Consider the following 25,330-nt stretch of genomic DNA (forward strand, 5'->3'; position numbering starts at 1 on the left):
CTCCTCCTTTAGCCTAACCGACATACACCTGGGACATAAAACTCATGGATTTCATTTCATTTACGTAACGATTAGAAATTGGGACTTCAGACTACCCTTCCATTTTATCACACTATATTATGGACACTATTTTCTTTTTACCACCATCTTTAGATGCTTCTGACCACATGTCAAAGTAATTGGGACCAATCCATCCTCCAATGATGGAGCCACAGAATAATTCTCATTTTTGTCGTTGAAAGATTATGTCCATTGAAATTATAAGACTGGAACCTGTAGGTGACTAAGGTCGGTAATCGTGCAAAGAATCACTTGATTTAGTTTATCCCTTGAGAATGGTAGAGCGATTATACTTGACACTTTTCCGTTGACCTCAATTTTATTTCGGCCACCAAAGTAAAATGAAATTTTACGGCTCTCAACTTTTGCCTTACCTGTTCAATTATCTGTGACACTAATTAGGAGTGTGTGTGTAAAAGTCCATGTGCTCTTACTGTGGCATAACAACACACACACGCGGCGCGACTCGTTACAATAGTCTGTCCCTTCTTATAAAATAGGCAAACAGAGACAGGAAAAATCTGAGTAAGAGTGGACGGTACGAAGGCTATAAGGCTTTAATCTAGATCACCCAATTTTGAAAAAAGCTATGTTAAAATCTGGCTTCCAACTCCTCTCCTATGGTTTAAAATGTCGATAAATTCTAAACCTTTGAGATTATAGGTAAAATATCAATCATTAATAAACATTTTCCTTTCATAACTGACACACTACCGGTATTTAAGATTTTATGACAATCTTGCTTGCAAGAGATTAGATTGCTGCACTCTGAAGCTAGAGATCCTTGATTTCAATGTGAATGAGACATGTGTATTTTTTGTGTTTATGAGCATTGCAAATAAGAGGCTGGAATAAATCACCTCTAAAAGAAGTTATTGTTAACAAAATTTAACGAGATACGAAAATTTTGAATACTCAACGAATGACTTTTTTAAAGTTTGACTATAACGGGAAATGTCAAAATATTCATTTTAGATAATGCTCGAAATTTCGATAACGCTAGAAGTTTCGAGAATATCGGAAATTTTGTGAATATTCCAAGTTTCGAGTATGAGCAAAATTTCTGTAATTATCAAGTCTTCAAAATTTCCCGAAATGTTTATAACACCACCTCTTTCAAATATCCGAAACGTTGATAATATTCGAACTTTCAATAATAGCCGAAATTTCAGTAATATTCGAACATTCTGTTAGATAGTGGGGAATATATTTGTGCAAAGGTATTTACTTCTAAATAAATTTCCAAAACTGCTAGTAAGTACTAATAAGTGTTGATACTACTATCTTTTTCACCGTCAACCTTTATTTGGTTTATACCACAATCACAAGTCACTATAATTAAACAGGGATCTTTCTGTATTCCGCAAAATATCCTAATAACGTAACCTACACTTGGCCTTGCATTAAACCTAATATGCAAACTAATATAATAATAATAATATAATATACTAATATTAGAGTATCGATTGCCACTCTTGGCTCATTTACCTAACTATCAATATCTTCAGCCACTTATGGTTCCATTATTACAACAACTCAACTACACATATAAACAATCACATAGTTACGCTCCTCATTTTCTAAACCATCGTTCTAAACCAAATTACATTCTCATTTTCTTTACGCAATCTATATACTAACTTTTAACACTTTTCACTCCGAACACCTGCCTAGATATCACAAAAAAACGAAATGCACCAGCTGACTTCCAACATCCTCCTGGGTAAACATAAAAATGAACCATCCCTTCGCCCGGTCTCCACAATAAAATATTTCGTACTTACTTCTTTCTTACTACCTTCCTTTTTAATCAATCACCTTGTCGTACTAATTCTGAACACTTAAGGTCACTTTGCACACAGCTCCATTTAAACCTCCGAGTACACAGCTCCTGTTGAATGCTAGGCTCCTTGAGCAAACAGTTCCATATAAAATTCTGAGCACTAAACTCCCTGAACACATAGCTTCCTTTAAGCTTATGAGCAAACAGCCCTTACTGAGCACCACGCTCCCTGTGAATACAGGTCCATATAAAATTCTGGGCACTAAGCTCCCTGAGTACAAAGCTTAAGACTCCCAATACATTCGATAATACTCGAAATGTAGATAATTCCAGTTATACTTCAAAATTTTCAAACACCCGAACGGTTTCGAGTAACCAATGACAACTAAATAAGTTTACGCACCCGAAGTACGATTGCTTCTTAGTGTTATCGAACACACCTAGCCCCAGGTCTGTCGGAAATACATCCCCCATTTGTCCGGAATCTACAAAAATGGGGTATTGAACACATACCTAAAAAGAATTTACTCAAAACAACCTGCTGACATTCCATACTGCAATGAATTTTGACCTCAGGTCCTGGTAGCTCCGTAGTAGTACGTTCATTCCTGTTGCACGGGATCCCTAGTTTGATTTGTAGTAAGTTGGACTTGTAGCAAACAGACACCATATGTGAGTATTCTCGGAGTTTTTCTGTTTAGTCGCAGTTTAGGGTAGCGGCAATTCATATTGTAAATGTGCTTTGAAAATCAATTGGATATATCTCGACGCGCTTTCTGTATATACAACATAGCTTTATTTATAGTGTCCGTTTATATTCTTAATATTTAGCATTTATGATAGCATTGCCTTTAGGGATATTCAATTTGTATAGTGCAAACGAACTTCCGTTCTGTCCCGTTATACATTTCACGCCTTCATCTAACTGTTTCAAATCTAAGCGTTTGGCAAGTGAATATTACTGCTTATTGTCTCTTATACACAATTTAACAGGACAGAAATGTTATTGGAATATTTAATTAGGCATATTTATGACATAATTAATTCTAAAATGTATAAATGAAATGAAACTTTTCTTCTACGTCTACCATTATCTGATTTGAAAACATTTTCAAATAACATTAGTCCAATTGGACTGAATTCACGAACGAAATAATTCGTGAAATGAAAATGTGGAAAACATATATTTAAAAAAACTTACCACACATATTAAAATCCTCGTCGCTACCGTCACCACAATCATTGACACCATCGCATACAGCAAAATCTTGGATACAACGACCATTATTGCAACGATAGGCGGAAGGTTGACATCCAATTGTACCTAACATAGTGTAAGCATAAGGGTTAATTTAATAAGAAAAGCTTTTAACCTTGAATTTTTATACAAATAGAAACGACATCTACGTAAAAATCAGAATTATGTGTCTCAAATGGACAGTTATAGTTACATCGAAAACTTTTTATCTCATAAACTTTATTATTCATTAAATTTATAATTTTCACCCTTTATGAATATCATTTTTTCTATACCTAAAAGTAGTTAATATTTATAGACATCTCTACGAACACACACACTGATTATCCGCATCTTCATATGACAGTAACTATTATTTGAAAGACAGCACTCAGTTCTTAATGTAATTCTGTACATTTCTGTAATTTGTACTTCTGTTACCGTTAACTATTAACATAAAGTAGAAGTTCAAACCATAATTGTTCCTTTTCAATATTCACACCTAAAATTTGCATTAGCTCGAAAAAGGGGATGGCTAATAATTTCGTAATGGATTTTTCTTGCCAAAACAAAACAAAACTTTTTTTGACAGGAAATACATCACAAATTTGCTTAAGAATAGTAAGTCATTGCACAGTGCGTAGGTTTTGAAAAGTAACTTATAATTCGTAAATAAATTTATGCGTTCTAAGTGGCAATATGGCAATTCCTAATAATATTGCTATGTATTTTTGATTTAGTTTTCTCTACGTCACAGGACTTTTTAAGAAATATTAATTTAAACATCATATTTTGGTTTATAATATACATTTAAATTACATTGAACCTTAATAAAATATGTCAACTCAACAATTCAACGTTATCTTCAAGGGTTTATTTCTACTACATATTTTTTTTATTTAACAGTTATTCACGGAAGATATTGTAATATCTTTTAGAGGAAGCCTATGCTCAATCATATAAATTATTCTTCCATGCTATTTCTTATAAACCAGTTCATCTTTCTGAGCTATTGTAACTGATAAGTAACAAGTAACGCTGATGGAAAATAGTAATGGAATAAATAAAGCCACAAGAGTGTTAAATTTATCATTCCAGAGTATTAATTTTCACCTAGAAATAAAATATATGCAGCAAGTAATATGGTTAAATAAAAGTAGGAATTGCAGGTCTGCGTGTGATTGTTATTATGATTATTAAAAGAAGCTGATTTATAATCATGTTATTAGTGTATTTGTACCTATGAAATTTTATATTTATCCACTCACGGATTCTTTCTAATATGTACCGTGTTATGCAAAAATGAACTAAGCGCTAAACTTTAAAAATCCACGTAAATGCGGCGATTGATTCCTGATAAGCATTAGAACGTTTTGCACAATCGAAAAGAGAGGAAAACCAACACATTTCGAAAAAAAAAAGAAATATAATTTTACTTTTGATTACGGCTACATTAATGCTGGACATCAACCTTTATACGTAATTTTCTTAAAAGTATGAAAGTGGCGTTTAGTTCGTTTTCGGAGGACACGGTACATATGTAATCTGGTATAAGTTCCAAGTTTAGAGATATATGTGAGAAAATAAACACAACAGTTTTGTGAAATCATCATAAATTTCTTCAATGTTTCTTGTCCTTTAATAATATGCTTAAATATTATTAATTTCTTGTGACATTCTCCGAGTTTTAATACAAACAACATCTTAGTAGTTACAGTCACAGTAGAATTAGAAAAGCTATTCTTCATAAAATACATGATATTAAAGTTAACTTGTATCAACTTATTTCCAAACTTACATAACGAAGAAGTCATTCCAAAAATACATGTGACGGTGTCGACATAAATAAGCATGATTTGGCATCAACAGAACACAATTTAGGTCCATTTGTCTTATTGAACCAATATATTTGTTAAAATTTTAGGACTTTTTACTTAGCAAAAACCCAACACTGGGTTTGTAGATGTAAACGTTTTGTTCATTTTCATAAAGTTATTAATATCCAAGGGATTATAGTCTAGACCTGAAAATCCAATTTTGATACTGCTTTAACTTGAAATTAAAAAATAAGAGATTAGAAACAATGTTTGTTTCTTGTTCTATGTTGCTTAAATGCTGCTTTGTTAATTTCCAGTTTGAAGTGTATTTTACAAATAACTGTTTCAGTATTTAAATAAACAATGAGTACGTTTAGAATTCACATAAAATATCTTTAGTAATCGCAGCTAATTCTGCACCAAAACAGCTTTAGAGCAGCTTCCTTCACCCAGGAAACTATTTTTCTAGATATTTCTCGATTCGACTCATTACGTATGGGCTAGTATCCTCATATAAGTTTAACTCTAACAGCTTTAAATTTTCGTGTGGTGTGTATCCCATCTTATTTTTCACATTACTTATCTATACATCATATGGATTTGCAAAATGACATGTTTATTTACAAATGGGTCTATTAGATGACATATTATTACAAAATCTACAAGGCATAGTGAAGCTTCGTACTTTCTTTGATTTTTGTAAAAAAAAGTCTGCATAAATATGCGTCACTTTTCGTATTGTGTCTAAATTAGATTAGTGAATTGTTTGGTACTAGTTTGGTGGCAAAATCTAACACAGTGGATTATATAGATTATTTTAAAAATTACTGGTTTCGAGGGTTCTTTCCATGAACAAAATTACATATTTGGTAATAATAACACTAATTTTGTAATATAATTATAGTTATGGTTATATGGATAAACAGAATCCTAGGCAACATGAGTGACTTGAAGACCCCATGTTATAAATGATTTGCTCTATTAAATACTTTCTGAACAATATCGAAATTCCTTTCTTGTAATCCAATATTAATAGTTCGATTTTAAAATAGCTACAGTATATTCTGGGTAATTTCTATTCTGGAGTAAGAATATCAGCAAGAGTTGTGTATCTCAATAATCGAAAACGAACGTCTCTAAATTTGTCATAAAATATTGAGGAAATAAGTCTCAGATTACAGTAGTGATAGTGATTTGCAATGAATGATTTGCAATTTAAATAACATGTTTCCACAAAATGATATAAATATCAAATCCTTCACAGACGATTATTACGGCTACATAACGGGGTTAATTAAAGCTAATAGAATCACTTAAATTTCAATGCAATGTAAGAATTTCTTATTTCCAGTCGATAAGTTGAAATTTACGATTGAAATGGAAATATTTTTTTTTTTACTTACAAAATGTGGAACATAAAATTAAAGTAATATCTTACCGCATATTACTGGATCTTCATCTCGACCATTTCTGCAATGCCAAGGACCATCACAAACCAGCTCTGCCTTTATGCATCTTTCACTGTCGCACATGAATTCTGAATCCTTACAGACTCCAGGATCTGTATTGAAATATATCACATGAATGTTGTCAATCATTATGCAATCAATGATGTATATTAACACTTTCGATTCTGGGCTAATCTCACCTTGTTTATTACGGTATCCTGGAGTTTTTAGGCGTTTTTTTTTTTAAAATTTAGAGCACATTGCTAAATAACAATAAACGCACTACAAACATTGCAAACAAGTTTTTGGGTTTTAGATTTTATTATGAATATATAATTTGGTGATGTAAGAAGAGGTAGTTCAGTACACTGCTGTTTGAAATATGTACTTTTTGAACAGACGAAAAAAATTACAATAGAAAAATAATACTCCCGCTGCGTAAGAAGTGCGAACAGTGACAATGGTGTGTAATAATAAGCGGAAAATTTGCGGGAACTGACCGCTGAATTCCGTTATTGTCAGGATTCGGGAGGAAAAAGAATAATAAGATGGAAAGATAAAGTAATAAAATGTGCTTAAAATCAAGGAAAAGCAGCGTTTATTTTTAAATATTTTCACGCTTCCCGGCAACTGCGGTGGCGCTTTGCGGCTGGTCTGTCGACTTCACTCATATGTACCGGGAGGAGGGTGCCGTTGTATACTCGCGCCCCAAGCGCTGATTTTCTACAGCACGAAGACGAGTTAGACTCGGACTTCGGCGTTTTGGAATAAACAGCCAACCCGACTTCGACTCAGACTTAGGATCGAAAGTGTTAATTATTATACATATTTGAATATTGTGTTTAAGCATCAGATCGGATTTTAAGGATGCAGTCACACCGCCGAATTGTAAAATTAGCTTGTAAACTCAAAAAAGGCATCAAACTTAATTATCAGAGTATGATTCTTATAATAACATAATAATGAATCTTACATATTACTCTGACAATTTAAGATACATATAGGATCCCGCAATTGAATGCAAACATACGACAACTGATCGAACATAAAAACAAAGTAACATCACCCAGGCTATCTTTACCACAACGTACGGGCTAGAAAAGAGATAATTTTGAATATTGCTTAGCTTACAGAAAGCCAGTAATGATAGTAAAACTGAGCATTTATGACAAAGTGTAATTAAACAACCTAAAATTAAGCTATCAACCTTAAGAAAGACAGAATATTGAATAGAATTCACGTGTAACTGAAAGCTGCCCTGATCAGAAATTCTGTATGGACGAGGAGGAATGAGATTCCATTGTAAAGTTTTCAGGGTATATATCATATATGACTGGGAAAAGGACCTCATAGTTTGTGAGGAAATACAAACAAAACGAGTTGACATTTGTCTACAAACTAAAGAGAGAAATGGTGTAATGTGTAATGTTATGGGAAATGGGTAAACGTGGCTTGTATATACATTTGGAAAGATAACGGAGAACGTCAGAAACAATGGCGTAAATATGAGCCAGTGGTAGTTGTTATGGAGTTAAAAGCGAGCGCAAGCTAATTTTTGTGTTTTTAAATAAGTATTCTATAACGAAGGCTAATAGTGTGACAATCTTTTGGATGCATATGTAAACGTGGATCATATGTATATATAGAAAATACGACACGGTGTAGTTCTGAACTTGTTAGCGGATACGTTATGTATCTCGCTGGAAATCCCAAGGGACGTCATTTTGCAGAACATATTGAAACGAATTCCAGTCAGGAAGAGGATGTTGTGGATGGATTTAATGCACTAATGATAGAGGAGGGTCGAATAAGTAATTAGAACATTGAAAATGATTTCGTTGGCGATCCAGTGTTAAGAGGAGAAACGACATAGCTACCAGAATAAAGTTCACTAGTTGCGGAGCACTATCTGAGAAATGGTTCGTCATATGTTCCATTGTCGTCAAAGAAAATGTGCACACAATTTCCCATACTTTACTTGGCCGATTCATACAAGACTTGGAAGAAACATCCCAGAAATACCGAGTTTCGCCAACTGTGTTCTGGATTAGCGATTTACATGTCAGCGCGTAAGAGAAACAATAACAAAAATTGCAAAGTAAAATAATAGTAATAAGAAGAAATGTTTTAAAAGGGTTGAAAAGACACTTATAAGGCGTTGTAGACGTTACCTCAGCATTTTCGAAACCAGAACTTAGTAATTTTGTACGTAAACATTTAGTCTCAATGACCACATTACATGTGAGCGACAGAAAATATTTGATCCACACAACATATTATCATATACAGGGTCATTATCGTCCACAGTCAAACGCATAAAAAATAGTCACGATAACTACACATGAAGGTAGTACTTTGGTCGATAGTGATCCACCAGATTTTTCAACCAACCACAGTATGTCTTTTAATGAAACAACTCATTCATTATATCAGACGACTTCACTCCAGAGCATTCCGTTCATGAAAATCAGTCCCAATTTCATAAGGAATTACGTTCTGGTGGGATTTTCCATTAAAGGAAGAAACACGAAATTTTATTTCAAGGGTTCAAACGCCATTACGAGGCATTCATATACGAATATGCTCGTAATTGAAATAAAGCTATACTACTTTCTCTCATGTATGTTCCTTTTTCGAACCCAGTAGTTAATTTTCAGCGAGCATGGTCGCTGAATTCCCTTATGTAAATACATATTCAAGTAGATAAGCGAATATGACCAAACGTGATTTGTAAAACGTCCTGAAGCAAGTCTTGTGGTCTGATTTGAGGAGAAGAATCGTTCACCCTTGGGCAGCAAACAAAGATGGTGATCTTTACAACGTGGCAGTTAATGAGTGTCTTGATTTCTATTCTGCAAAATGTACAGGATTGCACAACCTCCTGATGTTTCTATTCAAAATTGGTTAACTTCACCGATTATTGATCTGATCATCTTCCATTAAATTGTAGTATCGCGACGCCTTAAGCCGTAGTAAGAAATTTGTTCATTACTTGTTTACAGCAAGATGATTCAAAAATTCAATAGGCTTTAGTACTTTAAATTAATATTACAAACAACGACCCAGTCCATCTCATAAACCTTCCGAATATTATTTCGGCACAGGATTTACAAACAAAGTTGCAGTGACACGTATCAAGTAAGTTGCAGTGACAGCTTGCTTTTATCCGCTTCCTCATTGCACGAAATGTTCGTGTGTTTACTATTTATTCGCTTTCTAATTTGATATCAGCTGAAGCTATAAAAATAACCAAGATAGTTCTATCACTTTTTGCGAAGGTCTGTGTTCAATTTGCCCTCACACCGTGAGTTGAATGCGAATTTAGATAAGGCGAAGGCCAGTTGTTGGTGTGGATATATCCAACATACTACATGATTGTGGTGTTCAGTTACACCGTGAACTTGCGTAAGGACATAGTGAACATGGGACCTCCATGAAGCGTTATAAAGTTGTGTATGCTGTACGAATTCAAACTGGAGTCAAATGCCTCTGCAGAAGGACGGAAGATATGGCAGGCCTTTGATGAGGGTGTCGTGACTAAGCACACAATGCAGCGGTACTTTAACAAGTATAAGGACAGTGACGAATCACTAGCAGACACATCACGTGCCAGAAGACCAACACATGCACAACGAAGTTCTTTGTGCAGTGATTGAGGAGAACAGTGGCCAGATATGTGACGAACTGGAAATATATTTCCGTGTGAGTGGAGAAACCAATCGTCACCACCTCCATCAACTGGGAAGCACTACAAGTTGGGTTGGTGGGTCAGACATCATTTGACTCCGGGCCAGAAGCCAACGCGAGCTACACGTGATTTTCTTTGCTGGCTCTTCTGAGGAAGGTTTCATTTCTGGAGAGGGTGATAAATTGTGATAAAACGTATGTCTCGTGGGAAGCTTCATGGTGCCGTTTTCATTGGTTGGCATCCTATAAACCGGTTCCAAAACAGTGCAAACCAGTACTGCAATAGAAGAAAGTTTTCCTGGTGTTTGGTGGACTGTTCGGGGCATCTTGCATCAGGAATTGGAGCATCAATGCAACCGTGTACTGTCAGCTGTTGAGCCGTGTTTAAAAATAATTCAAAACTCTGCAACCAACACTTCTGAACCGCAAAGGGGTCCTCCTGTTACAAGACAACGCTAAGCTCCACGTGGCTATGATGACCCGAGACACGATTCTGTGCCTTGGATGGGAAACGTTATTGCATTCGCTTAGTCCTAGCACACTGCACCATCCGATTACCACCTGAACCATTCATTTTACAAATTACCTTAGAGCATGCCAGTTTAAATCCCTGGAAAAGGTGCAAATGCACTTGATACTTTGTTCTCTTCACAGCCCACCAAATTGTATCGCGATGGAATCCATGGCCTTCCCGAACGTTGGAAGAGGGTCGTCGATGCTGATGGGGACTTTTTTGATCTTCCATGTACGTCTTAAGTGATATACCGATGTTCGATGATGGTTGGTGAAAAAGCGACAAATCTTTCTTTGTTACGTTTATAAATTACAACGGGTGAATATAGTTTACTATTCTTTTACGTTATTTTTATTCGTTTGTGTGTAATATGCTCATATGATCATCAACTATTCAAACCCAACGTGTAATCGTTCGTGTTGTGTTTTCTATTACTTACGCACTTTCGTGGTGACTGGATTATCATTTATTGTTCAATTTCTAATATATCATCTTCCTGTTGAGTTGGAAACACAACACTTCAGATACAAAGCTGTATTTGTATTTTTGCATAGTTCGTGTTGTCTTTCTTATGATTAGAATGTTAATTTTGAGGAGAGTTTATTTGCAAGCACTTTGTTGTTTTGCTACAATGGTAGCCTTGGAATCAAATGTAACATGCCACATGCTTTCGCAAGTAAATTTGTAGAGTTATGAACTTTTGGTCATCAGAATAACACTGATTTAGGTTTATATAGTTTTAAAAACTTTGACCCAATCTTGATTTTAAGCATAACCAAGTTTCTAGCTCGAAACGTTGTGTCAAAGATAATTAGTAGGAAAGTGTAGACTTGTGATTTAAGAAAATGTCACTAGTAGTACTCTGATGGAAACTTTTCAGGATTATCTATTTGAGGAAGCTGCTACTACTTTTAATATTTTCCTGTAAAACTATGTCCCGTGGCAACATCTTAGTAGTTGAACTCAATTTCTGCAGATTATGAGCAATGTTATTGTAAACGTCATTGTTATCAGTTTTCGGTTCCCTGATACCTTACTGCAATAAATATTTTATTTTCATATCTTACATTTTCGATGGGAATTTATAAGTTCCAGATCCCATGTTAAGCTTTATATGCTGTATAAAACCCTCAGGTCAACCCCAGGTCAATCAGATAAATTATGATTATTGTTCTACATAGTTCGCACATACGTTTGATAAGTGTTGTTCGAAGGGAAAGTATATTTATAGTATCCATACCATGAATCACTATTACGTCTACTTTATTATTTATTACTCTTTACGTTCTTAATATTCTAAACAAAATAATTCTTCGTGTGGAATTTCTATATTGTTCCAAGTACATGCCTAGACAACAAACGGCTAAAATCTACATTTAATAGAAAACACTGCACTTTCAGAATAAACGTGGCATAGCTCTAAAATGTCAATTTTACAGGAGAGCAAAAACTAACTAAATTGTTGCGTTCAGGTACTGCTCCACTCAAAAGTATGCGCTGTGTAGATAACTCAAAGTCTTAAACATATAGTAATTGACAATTCCCAAACACTGTGCATACTGTACACCTACATAAACCAACAAGTAAGTGTTAGAAAAGGAATGGAAGTGACAGACGGAATTCGAAGAGGACTCGGCGATTTGAAGAGGAACTCGACAGAGATCCTGTCTCCCGCCTACTATATTATTTAATATCTATTTAGAAGAGATAGTGAAACAGGGCCTACAAAATGAAAACGACATTTCTGTAGGAGTTAGAATGATTAGGTGTATACGGTTTGAACATGATTTGGTGCTTGTTGCAAATTCTGAAAAGAAAATCAACAACAAGTTAGAAAACTTGAGGAAGGGCTATGAAGAATATGAAATAAAAATAAGTGTTAGAAAGGCAACAGCAATGGTAATTGGAACGAAGCAATCGCTTTCAAATATAGAAGTAGGAGGAGAGCAAATAGAATATGTGACAGTCACTAACGCTCTCGCCTTCGGTGTGAGCGGTCCCGGGTTCGATTCCCGGTGGGGTCACTCGGTTGAAAAAGTGTAACACACTTTTCCAGGCCAGTCACCCTGAATGAGGTTTTCCTCGGTTTTCCTCATTCACACCAGGCAAATGCCGGGGTGGTACCTAACTTATAGGTCCCAGGCAGACTACTTCCTTCCCTAATCCTTTCTGTCTTCCCTTTCCCCGGATTGTGTGCTCTCCGAGGGACGTCATCCCTCAAATCGTGATGGATAAAATTACCTTAAATGCCGAAAACCCAGAAATCTAAATCCTAAATCCCTAAGAACATGTTACTACTTTGTAGCATTACTAGTGACAATATAAATGTAATCACGGAATAAAAGCAAGGATAGGAATGTCGAAATAGATTTTTTAGAGGAAGAAAACAATTACTTTGTGGGACATTGAATAAAGAGTTGAGGAAAGTACTCATAAAATATTTCGGATGGAGTATTGTACTGTATTAGCATAAACACATACATTACGCAAAGATGATGAAAAGCGACTTGAAACTTTAGAAATATGGGTGTTGAGAAGAATGAAAGGAATTATCTGGGTCGAGCAGAAAACGGATGAGAGGATGTTATAAATGGTAGGGAATAAAAAGAAGAAATTTAGATATTATTAAGAAGAGGAAGAGTAATTGGCTGGGGCATTAGCTAATAAGGGACTGTATCATGAGGGAAGTTTTAGGGGTATGGAGGCAGGAATGAGGAAAGGGCGAGGGAGAATACAATTAATGAACGATATCAAAACAGAGAAATTGTCCTTGAAGACGAAGAAGAGGTTAGCGGAATAGCTTGAGTATGGAAGCTTCTCAGTTGCAGCAAGTGACTTGCCAATAATGGCAAAATAGCTATGATGATGACTGTAAAGAAATACACTTCTTTGAAATATTTAGCTTACATCTATTTCAATTATAGGGTAGTGGAACAAAGAAGAAGGCCCGAAACAACACACTCACGAACAACATTTCCACTATTACCTCATTTGGCCTCGGATCGAATGTGAGACACCTAGCTCCAGAGATGAGAACTCTACAATTGACCCAATGTGCTCCCTGGATGTACGTCCTATTACAAATTCAGTTCTTATCCAACGATTTCAACGCGTTATACAAACTGCAATGTTGCTTCTTAATCAGATTGTATTAGCATGTTCCTAACAGAAATATTTCTTTCTAGTGCAGAGTAACGAAATCTTTCTTGTTAGCAAGTCGGTACTGAGGTTGGGTGTACACAAACCAAGCAAATTACATCGAACTGCAATAACATTGAACTTCTAAACATTATTTTTAGTTTGAGCATTATACAATATTTTAGTCTTCACTCCTCTGCCGAATGTGGTATCTTGCTGTGGCATGTTGTGACTGTCCCCATTATACATTAAGTTGTTACCTGTTTGAGAAAGATTCTTATGTTTGAGATTCCTTACTTTATGATAAGAAAGTAACAAGCAAGTTTTTCTGGAGGAGCTCAAAACATTTAAAGGAGGACATACTAATAGATCACTCAAATATTTGTTTCATATTATGAAATAATAAATAACTCTAAATGCAGCGACATTACATATTATTATTATTATTATTATTATTATTATTATTATTATTATTATTATTATTATTATTATTATTATTATTATTATTATTATTATTATTATTATTATTGAGAATTTAAATATTTCATTATAAGCTGATGATGTAAAACTTTTAAAAACGGTGACTAGTGTAAAGGACAAAATATGCATTTATATCGGGCGTGTGATAACGGTATCAGCGTAAAAAGCAATAAATGTAAACATGTAACGTACAAAAAAGAAATTCAGTATTTGGCAACAAAATATAGTATAAAGAGTAAAACCGTAGAAAAAGTAGAATCTGTCGAGGACATTGGAGTAACTTTTGATCATCAACTCACATTCAAACTCCATGTGAATGATGTTATTAAACATGCAAAGATGGCAGCAAGTATATTAGAAACTGGTCGAGTTTCAAGAACACAGCACATATATAAGAGTATATAAAACTCTTATCAGACCTAAACTTGAATTTGCAAGTGCGATTCGATTTGGTCAAACATTTGCAAAACAAATAATGATAAAATTGAAAGGTTCCAGAAAAGATTTATAAAAATAGTTATATTTTCTTTACATTTGTCTCAATAGTATTATAAGTACAAGATACTATTAGCGGTTTTTAATCTAGAAGTTTTATCGCAAAGAAATGAACAACAAGCGTTAATTTTTTTAAAGTCCATTCTAGAAAATAAGTTAAATAGTCAATACCTTATAAATAATATATCTTACAGATTACCATCCCACAGAGTAAGAAAAGCAAATTTATTATATAAGCACGGTACAAAGAAATCTTAATTAAGCCCTAACTTAGTATGTATAATAACAGAAGACTGGACTCTTACATACCAGGTTTGTATTAAGTTTTTAGTACTTTTATAATGTTTTATCCTGTCATAACAATTTAGATATGAATCTTTTTGTAAATAGTTACATTTATATTTTATTATTAGACAATGTAATCATTAATGTTAGGGCTATTTTAGTGGTTTTATTTTGCTATATTTGATTTTATATGACAGTTTTAAACTACAAAATTATAATTGCACTCTTATATAGTATAACTTTGAATTTTAAGTCTTTAAATAGTATTATGCACCAACGTTGAATTTCATTGTAAAGTGTTACACTTGGCTAACGCTGTTATTAGCACTTTAAATATGTTATTAAATTAAAATTAATTAAATCAAATTATTATTACATAGATTTTGACACTGAGCAAAACTAGAATCATGATTGAAGGAAATATATCAATAAACTCGAAATATGAGAAAAGAAAAAAAATGTTAGGAAGTCAATTTGTTCGACTTCGTCTTTATGTGTGTAAATAAAAGGTACGTACCACACCACTGAAATTTGTCACTCTAATTTCTTAACCTAAATCATGTCACGCTTTAGTATTACTAAAAGATTTATTTATTAAATACGAACAGTATTATGTTTTCCGGAAAGTTCCTTGGAAGATTCCAACTAAACCATCAAGTGTGAACTTTTCAATGACTAATAACTATCATGTAATAGGATCATTTATGATATATTTGTCTATAGAATATCAGCAAAACCACAAGAGTCGTATTTGAGGAAACAGTAAATTATTATAAAAGTAATAATAATAAAGGAAACTATCCTCGTAAACATTTTCGTGACAACTGATTAGCGCAATATTCTATACTTATTAATAACTTAAAAATAAAATCTCATGAGTATTTAAAAAAAATACCTAGAATAATAAGGTACCTCTTGGGAATCTTAATAGGCAAATGAGTCCTGCCATATTGTTAGGATATTAGCAAATATCAATTAATGAAATATAAACCAAATCGCCTTATTCGTTTTTACAAAATTATCGGGGAAATCCTACATCGAATAATAGTAGACTTTGTTGATATTTTGGGGACAACTCATTTATGCCGTATTTTCATGTTATCATTAAATATTCGTTTGCCAAATATAAGCAAAACCGCTTATATCATTTCAGAGTAAATATACCGGAAAATTCACCCCACAGGTGAAATTACTCCTGGATTTTCCAAGAAAAACGATTCATGCCATACTACAGAGTTATTAGTGAATCATTGGTATATAATATGTGAACGAGATAACTGGCGCCTTTTTCGAGAAACTTCTGTATTTTAATTTTCATCCTTCAATAAAATACCCATATTTTTAGGTGTAGGAAAAAACCATAAAACATTCCTAGGGGTTTTATTAGAAAACTATTTTTAGATTTGGCTTCGATACGTTGAACGGTTGGCTTTTAGGCGAGTGAAAATATTTATATCGGAACAAACGGAAAGACATCCAGAAATCCAGATCCTTAAAATATGTAAATTAGATGAAATATGGAATTCTATTATTTTCAAGATGATCATACTTTCTTCTCACCTATCTTGTTAGCTGTAAACATCGAAAAATTAAGACAATCGGAGGAAAAAGATAAAATTATTGTCCAATACTTATGGAATGTTATAACAGGCTAATAAAATATCAACTTTGTGCATCCAATTAGGTATGCATCCAATTATTAGCCTATGATATCTAATTGGATGCACACAGTTGATAACAACTTTCTCGATCTAGTTAGGTAAACAAAAATCACAAAGTTGGTGAATAATCAATATCAATGCTCTAGTCCACCTTTAGTACAGTGATACGAAAATGAATTCTGCTTTCATGTATTATGTTCCATTTTTCACTCTCTTATGTAGCAATACTTGTTATGACTCTTTTATATAGATAATATGTCACGAAAGCCAAGTTTTACACAGACATGTTTAAAAAAAGTACTTGCATAAGCTCTATCTTCAACTGTAGGCAAAACTCATTTGATTAGTACATACTGTAATCTTAATCCTTTTTAAATATTTGTTGTAGCAATAGGTATCAAAATTTACTACCTGTAGGTGCGAATAAGAAACCATTTAGAAAAGAAATTGGATGTTGAAATTTTATTACCTATTATTATTGTTATTTGACTGTGGGCTACTAGAACGTGCCTAATTTTGGTGAACATGGACCCTGTCTGAAGCACTAACGTTTTCTATTATTGACCCATTATAATGAGACAATGGTGGAGCTACTTGAATTAAGAGCTATTGAACTCTAAAAAGCAAGAAATAATTGTGCCTGGAAATTGATGTGTTGGCCTCTCATCTCTCAGCTGAACGGTAGCCAACTGGCTACCTATATCCCTTCATGATTGTAGCGCCAGAAAATTTAATTTAGCAATTCTTAGCAAATTTAACCAATACATCATTACTATGCAACTAAATAAAACTAAGAAGAATATGATTTTAAAAAAATGTCTCTTGTGCATTTCACCTTATCTCTTTGTACTGAAATAAAATACTAAACTTAGTGACGGAAGAGGTCATAAAGTACTCTGGCCAATAATTTGTCTCATGTTTATGCCAGTGACACATATAATGCTAGGTATATGTGTACGTTTGAGGATGTAAGTACACTACTTCATTATGATATTTATTAGTGCTCTTCATGGTACGCTCCTAGCTATGCCACTGATCAGTTTTGCACCAATCATTACATTTGGAAATTTCATAATGATTATAATGTGCTGACGCGGTTTACATTTCCCTTTTTATATCTATATTATTATCTAGGACATGTACGATATCTAGAAACATAAAATTTGAACAGAAAACTCCCTTTTCCCTAAAAACAGGAATGATATATATTTTTCATGAATGAATTATTTCACATACGGAAGACAAAACTATGCATATGAGCTTTCCAAATGAAACTACTCAACATAAGTTTCAGTATTTTTCGAAAATGTTGTTCTTAAATGAGGCAAAGGGGCAATTTATAACTCACAAATTTTGACTCTTTATTGTTAAGGTGCGAAATGTGAGGATTCGCTCAAGTTAGATGCGTTGTATTAGGATTTTTAAATCTTAATTGAAAATAAGAAGATACATATTTCGGCATTTCTGAAGCTAATGACGAAAGGGAACAATTTCTATATTTAAATTTTCAATTCTTATACAGAAAGGAGAAAAAAAAACTTTTTGAGGTTCAGTTTAAATTGTAGAAAGATATCTAGTAAACAAAATCCTTTGAATTAATTAATAAACATGTTTCAGTCTTTTTAAAAACTTCGATGTCTAACGGGGACAATAACAATTATGAAAATTTTGGATTTTTGTCAGAGAATTTTAAATGTGAGTATTCATTAAGTTGGAGGCATGAAATCTGATATGTAATCAAGCAATTAAAAATGAGTCCACATTTGTTGCAGCGATTTCGACAATTACGCTTCTGAAAGGGAGAAGGATATATATTCTTCTACTACAATTAATCGTTTGCTTTTGTAAGCATGTCTTAATGGATGCCTTATACCCGAAATTCAGTTTGGGTGTTTGGCAGGCCAAGCATTCTTGGGTACATTGTTTACGACTGACACCCCTGACTTGCTACACAAGTTGGTTTTCTTCTAAAAGTTCTATACTTATGTTTTATTATGTAAGAATTAATACTGTATCCTATGAGGAAATATCCAGTCTTTCAACATCAAACAGAAACATAGATCCGTACATATCAATTTTTAGTTTGGCCACGAAGACATTGTAGTGAAATGCTTACACCATCATTTTTTATTTGCTTTGGTGTATTGAAGAAATTTCAGTAACTGTAAAACTGTTTTGTGTTTTGTCTCTTCAGTTGGGGTTCAGTATGCAGTTCTCTCTCCTGGTGGAGTATCACAAAACACCCAAACTTGCGTCAAAATATAAAAATTCAACTTCGATACACGATTTTTTCTGGGTGTATTGTATATCATGTAATGGAATCATTACTTATTTCAATCTTGTACAGAATCAATGTTAAGTAAGCTGGGAAGGAAATAAAAGTATTTTTCTCTTACTGCAACTTATAGGATCTTCATCACTGCCATCTACGCAATGTGTAAGACCATCGCAAACATTGTCCACGTCTATGCACATCCCTGAGGAGCACCGAAACTCCTTTTCATTGCATACTCTCTGCTCTGTAAATAATAATAAGGTAAACAAGATTTTGTAAAATTAATTTCGATACAATATTTGTTAATTTTTCTATTTAATAAAAAAGCAAATTACAACCTAGGACAAAAAAAAAAAAACTGACTTTTAATGAAACATTTTGCTAAGTTATTTTTGGAAATTTTATGTTTATCTACCTACATGTACATTATGATTTTAACGTGAAAACGGCGCTTGTTATCTAGTTATCTCATCAACAAAAATAATCAAAGTTACCTCAAACTGATAATTGCACAATACACCAGTGAAAATGAAATGTGATGGAATATAATGAAGTTGAAGAGTATAAATAACATTGGAAACAAGTGTGTGATGATTATCATCGGAGACCTCAATTTAAAAAATCATTCAACAGATGCTTAAGAATGAACAATATGAAGCTTTACATATGGAAAATTCAAAGAATATAGGTAGTTGTAATAAAGTTAGATATATAGTATATGGTGTTTGTATTAAATTCCTTCCTTTGAAATAGGAATTGAAATGGTAGAAAGCAAAACGATGAATTAGACAATTTGCAGCATAATACTAAATAAAACATAATGTATTTGCTACAGCTGTCTTCTGAACTGATTCAGTACAGGAAGATAATTAAATATTTAACTGTATTTTGCATTGAAAAATCTAGTAGAATACGAGGAATGTTCTGAACATTTACGAATAGCTTTCCTGCAATAAATGAAAAAAATTGCGGATTGCATAGAAGGTAAGAAATCAAGTACAATTTTATGGGTGTAGGTAGAATTACCAGAAGTAATATATATGAGACAAATCTGAAGTTAATTTTAAAAAAATACACGCCCATTGACAAAACAGATAAAGGTTAAGAACAATATTACTATTTCTATGATAAAAATGATAATAATACGAAAGCAGGTACCAGCGATAAAACAACGGATGTCACAAATACAAATGGCCTTTATAAACACTGAATTAAGTTAATAAGTTCTACTTTATGTTTTATCTAGAAATAATAATTAAGAAATAATATAAATATATAATGTGCTACAAACCACGTACACTGTTATAAGAAATTACAAGTTAAGTTACAATTATGATTTTCTGAATAAAATCTCTACAAGTGGTAAAGTGCAGAAGCTATTTCGCTTGAAGTTTTGCTTTTCCCACAGAGGACATTGGACGTTGCATCTATAGCTTAATTTTAAGTACACAATCCACATCGAAAATCGAACTAGGTTCTCCTCCTCCGAAGGATAATTATATAGTCACAACGGAACTCAGAAGTGGCGAAGTGTTATATCATATTAGAAAATGCAGGACAAATAGCGAACCTATTGAATTGAAGAATTTGGGGCAAAACCCCGTCAAGTACAAAAAGTGAAACTGTAAAGGAAATAGCTTCACAAGGGTTTCTCGTCCTCCGATTTTCTTCAAACTTAGCACATTTATACTAGACCGAAAATAAATCGACAAGTATGTTTTTCTTTCTTTCGGAAAATAGGTTAAGGGAGGCAAAGGGCCCCTTTTCAAAAAAGTGGCCACCTTGACTAAAAGGGACATATTAAAGAAACGAAACTCCCCCGATGTAAAGATGACTTCAAAGTAGGAAACACGGGTTTTGTCGTTTCTGCGAGAAAAAAGTTTCATTGGGCAATGGCTCCCTTCGAAATGACAAAGGACACCGCACAATCCTTACGGAAATTAGATTTAGGTGGAATCGCTTGCAATCGTGATATGTTGTAGATATTGTGTGCCTGAGAAAAAGTCTCAATGGGCACAAGCAAAAATCACTGAGCGTTTGGCCACTACTGGGTCACTTTTTTGAAAACAGCCGAATATAACGATATTCTGGATTTCGTTGAAAATGAATGAAACCTTGATGTGTTGTAGATATTGTGATCCTGAGAAAAGGTCCCAATTTGTACAACCATCCGTCACTGACCGTTTGGCCACTGCAAGCCTTTTTTTTTTTTAAAAAAAAAAAAGAAAAAAGCAGAATGTAAAGGTATTCTGGATTTCGGTGTAATTGCTTAAAACCGTGATATGTTGTAGATATTATGATCCTGACAAAAATTCTCAAAGGACACAACTACCATTAACTAACCATTTGGCCACTGCAGTGACACTTATTAATAAAGAACAGAAGGTAACGGTATTCTGAGTTTCGGTGGAATTGTTTAAAACCGTGATATGTTTAGATATTGTGATCCTTACAAAACATCTTAATGGGCAAAACCACCAATTACTGACCGTTTGGCCAGTACGACGCTTTTCTTTGAAAGCAGTCGGGTTGAAGATACTGATATGCTGGATGACGGTCAAAATGACAGAAAACGTCGAATATTGTAAATATTGTCATCCTAAAAAAAAAGTCTTCATGGACACAACCACAAGTCACTAATCCTTTCGTCACCACAGGGTTACTTTCTTGAAAACAGCCAAGTAAAACAATGTTCTGGGTTTCTGTAAGAATGAGTAAATTTGTGATATGTTGCAGATCTTCTCATGCCGAGAGAAAGTCTTAATGGACAAAACCATCAATTGTTGACCGTATGGCAACTCCAGGTCCAGGTTTTTGAAAACAGCCCGGTATAACGATTACGGTGTAAATGAATGAACCTGCGCTACGTTGTAGATGTCATGATCCTGAGAGAAATTGTCTAATGCTTTCTACGGTTTCCCTCTGTCCCTCAAGATGAGCATCGGAATGTTGTATATGCTTGAATGATGTTAGCCGCTACTCTCACCATCCCTTTTCAGGGTTGTTGGATAGTACTTTTCGTGGCTTCATACAATTCCACCAAAATTCCAGAATATCCTTACCTTCTGCTGTTTTAAGAAATGTGGTCCCGTAGTTGCCAAATGGTCAGTGATTGGTGGTTGTGTTCATTGAGACGTTTTCTCAGGATCACAATGTCTACAATATACCACGGTTTCAACCAATTCCACCAAAATCCAGACCTAACTTGTGCTGTTGTTAAAAAATGTCGTCCTTAAGTGGTCAAACTGTCAGTGATGGGTGGTTGTGCCCATTGTATCTTTTTCTTAAAATCCAATATTAAAAACATATTATGGCTTCAATCAATTCCGCCAATATTCAGAATACATTTACCTTCTACTGTTTTCAAAAAAGTGGCTTCGTAGTGGCCGAACGGTCAGCAACATATCACAGTTTCCTGCAATTACACCGAAACCCAGAATACCGTTACCTTTTGCTAATTTAACCTTTACAGGACGAACGGCTCAAGTGTTGAGCCAGCAATTTAAACCTCTATCACTTCGCTCCTAATTAACCTAAAGAGATAATTTAGGTGTCTGTTTCTTTAGGTAGGACCGAACATTTGAATGGTGTTCATTTATTCCACATTGGGAGTCTAGCAGCGGAAGAGTATGGGGAGAAGTTAGATGTTCGAGTTCCCCTTCCCCTCAGAATTTGAGGGAGGGAGACTCTCCCTCTAAAGGATTTACAAGCATAAAAAGTGGTATTAATAAAGATAAATGAACATCCTAACTAATGATACCTACGTATGGCCGTTCATGCGCACGAGAAATAACAGTGTTGCCAACTTTGAGAAAATGTATTTTTTATTTCAAATGTTTTTTTGATTTTTCTTCTTCTTCTTTTACGGGTTTGGCACGAGGGGCACAAACATTACTTTGTTGCAATCTATGTGTCATAAGCTTCCCAACGAGGTATGGCTTGTATTCTATGACGATTAGGAGCGTCAGGGTAGACGAAAATATTTCGAAAAATATTTACAGGGCGATTATCGTAGAACACACGTTTGAAATTTTTATCAATTGATATTGAACTTTCGCTCTTCATGTTTTTTTACATAATTGTACTCAGTGTCTGGCGTACACGTTAAAAGGAGTTTTCTAGCGTATGACAAATAATAGTGTTGCCATAGTTCCTGAAGCTTCAAAACAAATGTATTTTATTTTTATTATTTTAAAATTTCTTCTTCTTCTTCTTTTACGGGTTATGCACGGGGAGAACAAAAGTTACCTCGTTGGAAGTTATGTATTATAAGCTATTTAATAGGTATGGATTATATCTCTGTGCTAATTAGGGAATTCAGGGTAGACCAAAATATTTCGAGAAATATTTACAGGGTGATTCTTGTGGGAAACATATATGGAATTTTTTCTCACTTGGTATTGAACTTTCGCCCTTCAGTTCTTTACATGATGGTATCCAATGCCTGGCGTATACGCGAAAATATTTTTCCTGCGTACGACAAGTAACAGTGTTGGCAGCTTTTAAAAAAATTCCAAAAAACAAAAAATCTCATTTTCTTCAAACTTTTCGTCTTCTTCTTCTACGAGTTTGGAACGAGGGGCACAAAAGTTAGTTCGTTGGAATTTGCGTTCCATATCCTTTACAGCGAGGTATAGTTCATGTCTCTATGAAAAATAGAAGGGTACTAGGGCCACCAACGGAAAGGTCTACGATTTTCTTCAAACCCCTATCCGTCCTGTAAAAAAGTGGCCCTTTAGTGGGCAAACGGTCAGTGATGGATGGTTGTACAAATTGAGACCTTTTCTCATGATCACAATATCTACAACACATCACGGTTTCATTGATTTTACCAAAATTCTTAATACCATTACCTTCTGCTGTTTTCCAAAATGTGGATCTGTAGTAGCCAAAAGGTCAGTGATTTGTGACTGTGCCTATTGAGACTTTTCCTCAGGACCGTACTATCTACAACATATCACAGTTTCAGTCATTTTCATTAAAATCTAGAATATCATTATCTCTCAAAATCCAGAATATCACTATTTTTGGTTGCTTTCACAAAAATGGCACGGTAGTGGCGAAACGGTCAGTGATTGGTGGCTGTGCCAATTGAGACTTTTTCTCAGCATCACAGTATCTACAACATATCAGAGTTTCAATCATTTTTATCGAAATCTAGAGTATCGTAATGTTCGGCTGTTTTTTAAAAAGTGGCCCTGTAGTGGCTAAACGGTCAGTGATGTTTGGTTGTGCTCATTGAGACTTTTTCTCATTTACACAATATCTACAACATATCACGATTTCAAGCAGTTCCACAGAAATCTAATTTCCGTAATTATTGTGCGGCGTCCTTTGTCATTTCGAAGGGGGCCATTGCCCCCTGAAACTCTTTTCTCGCAAAAACGACAAAACCCGTGTTTCGTACTTTGAAGTCATCTTTCCATCGGGAGAGTTTGGTTTCTATAATATGACCTTTTTAGTCAAGGGGACCCTTTTTTAAAAAGGTGCACTTTGCCCCCTTAACCTATTTTCCGAAAGAAACAAAAATATACTTGTCGATTTATTTTCGGTCTAGTATAAATATGCTAAGTTCCAAGAAAATTGGACGACCAGAAATCCATATGAAGCTATCTCCTTTACAGGTTAACTTTTTTACTTGACGGGCGTTTGCCTCAAAGTCTTCAATTATAGATTTAAAATCATCAGTCTTAATGTTACATGATAAAGTTGTCTATTTATTGAATATGAAAGAAAATTATTGTTTTTCGAATGAAAATATGATGCCTTTTCATATTATATATAATACCGCAGTCAATAAGTTCGTGGACTGGACGCAGTGTGGCGCTACTAGAATACTACAGCTGATAAGTGATATGCTGAAGGAAGCAGGGGAAGTTCAATTCTCGGCTCAGCAAGAGGAAGGTCTGTGCATCGCATGTAATCAGACGTATTGTTTCTTTTGTGAAAGGAGTTGATTGCGGAGCGGCAGGCTTGGACTATATCGCAGTTTGAGCAACGGGCAAACATCAAGTTCTGCCAAAAAACTAGGCAGGTCCGCTGCAGCAACGTTGCAGATAATCAGGCAAATGTAAAGTGACAATGTCCGGTCCGCTGTGCTGTGTGCACTAACCGTTTCCAGTCGGTAGACGACATCGCAGCAGCAGTACGGATCTGCCAATGTACGTATCCCAACATTCTGACGGATGATTTGAACATGTCGCATGTCACCCAGCACCTGTCCCACGCATTCTTACACAGGACCAACGATCAGAAGTGAGATGAGTTGATTTTGGTTTAGCGTCCCTTTCAGCAGCGAGGCTATATGAAACGTGGGCCTATTGATTAACGTGGAATCCGAACCACATTAGCTCCCGCCGGGAATCGATCCCGGGTCTCCCATGCCAAAGGCGCGTACGCTAGCCGCTTAGCCACGAGGAGTTCAACGATCAGAAGTGCTGAAACTGATCA

The 25,330-nt window shown here is 34.5% G+C and overlaps 1 protein-coding gene across 32 annotated transcripts in view; it reads right to left on the minus strand.

The window, feature by feature from the left end:
- The window catches only part of LOC145680788 (uncharacterized), a 246,679-nt gene that overhangs the window by 11,601 nt on the left and 209,748 nt on the right, over positions 1–25,330 (minus strand). For all 32 annotated transcript variants that reach the window (XM_081751809.1, XM_081751808.1, XM_081751806.1 and 29 more), the window contains 3 exons: positions 19,002–19,124; positions 6,336–6,458; positions 3,045–3,167 (listed from right to left, as the gene is read on the minus strand). In XM_081751809.1, coding sequence (XP_081607935.1) covers positions 3,045–3,167; positions 6,336–6,458; positions 19,002–19,124 — 369 coding nt within the window. The remainder of the gene's footprint in view (positions 1–3,044; positions 3,168–6,335; positions 6,459–19,001; positions 19,125–25,330) is intronic.

The sequence above is a fragment of the Thermobia domestica genome, chromosome 3, assembly GCF_964235325.1.
Source record: "Thermobia domestica chromosome 3, izTheDome1.hap1.1, whole genome shotgun sequence".
NCBI classification, from domain to species: Eukaryota; Metazoa; Arthropoda; class Insecta; order Zygentoma; family Lepismatidae; genus Thermobia; species Thermobia domestica.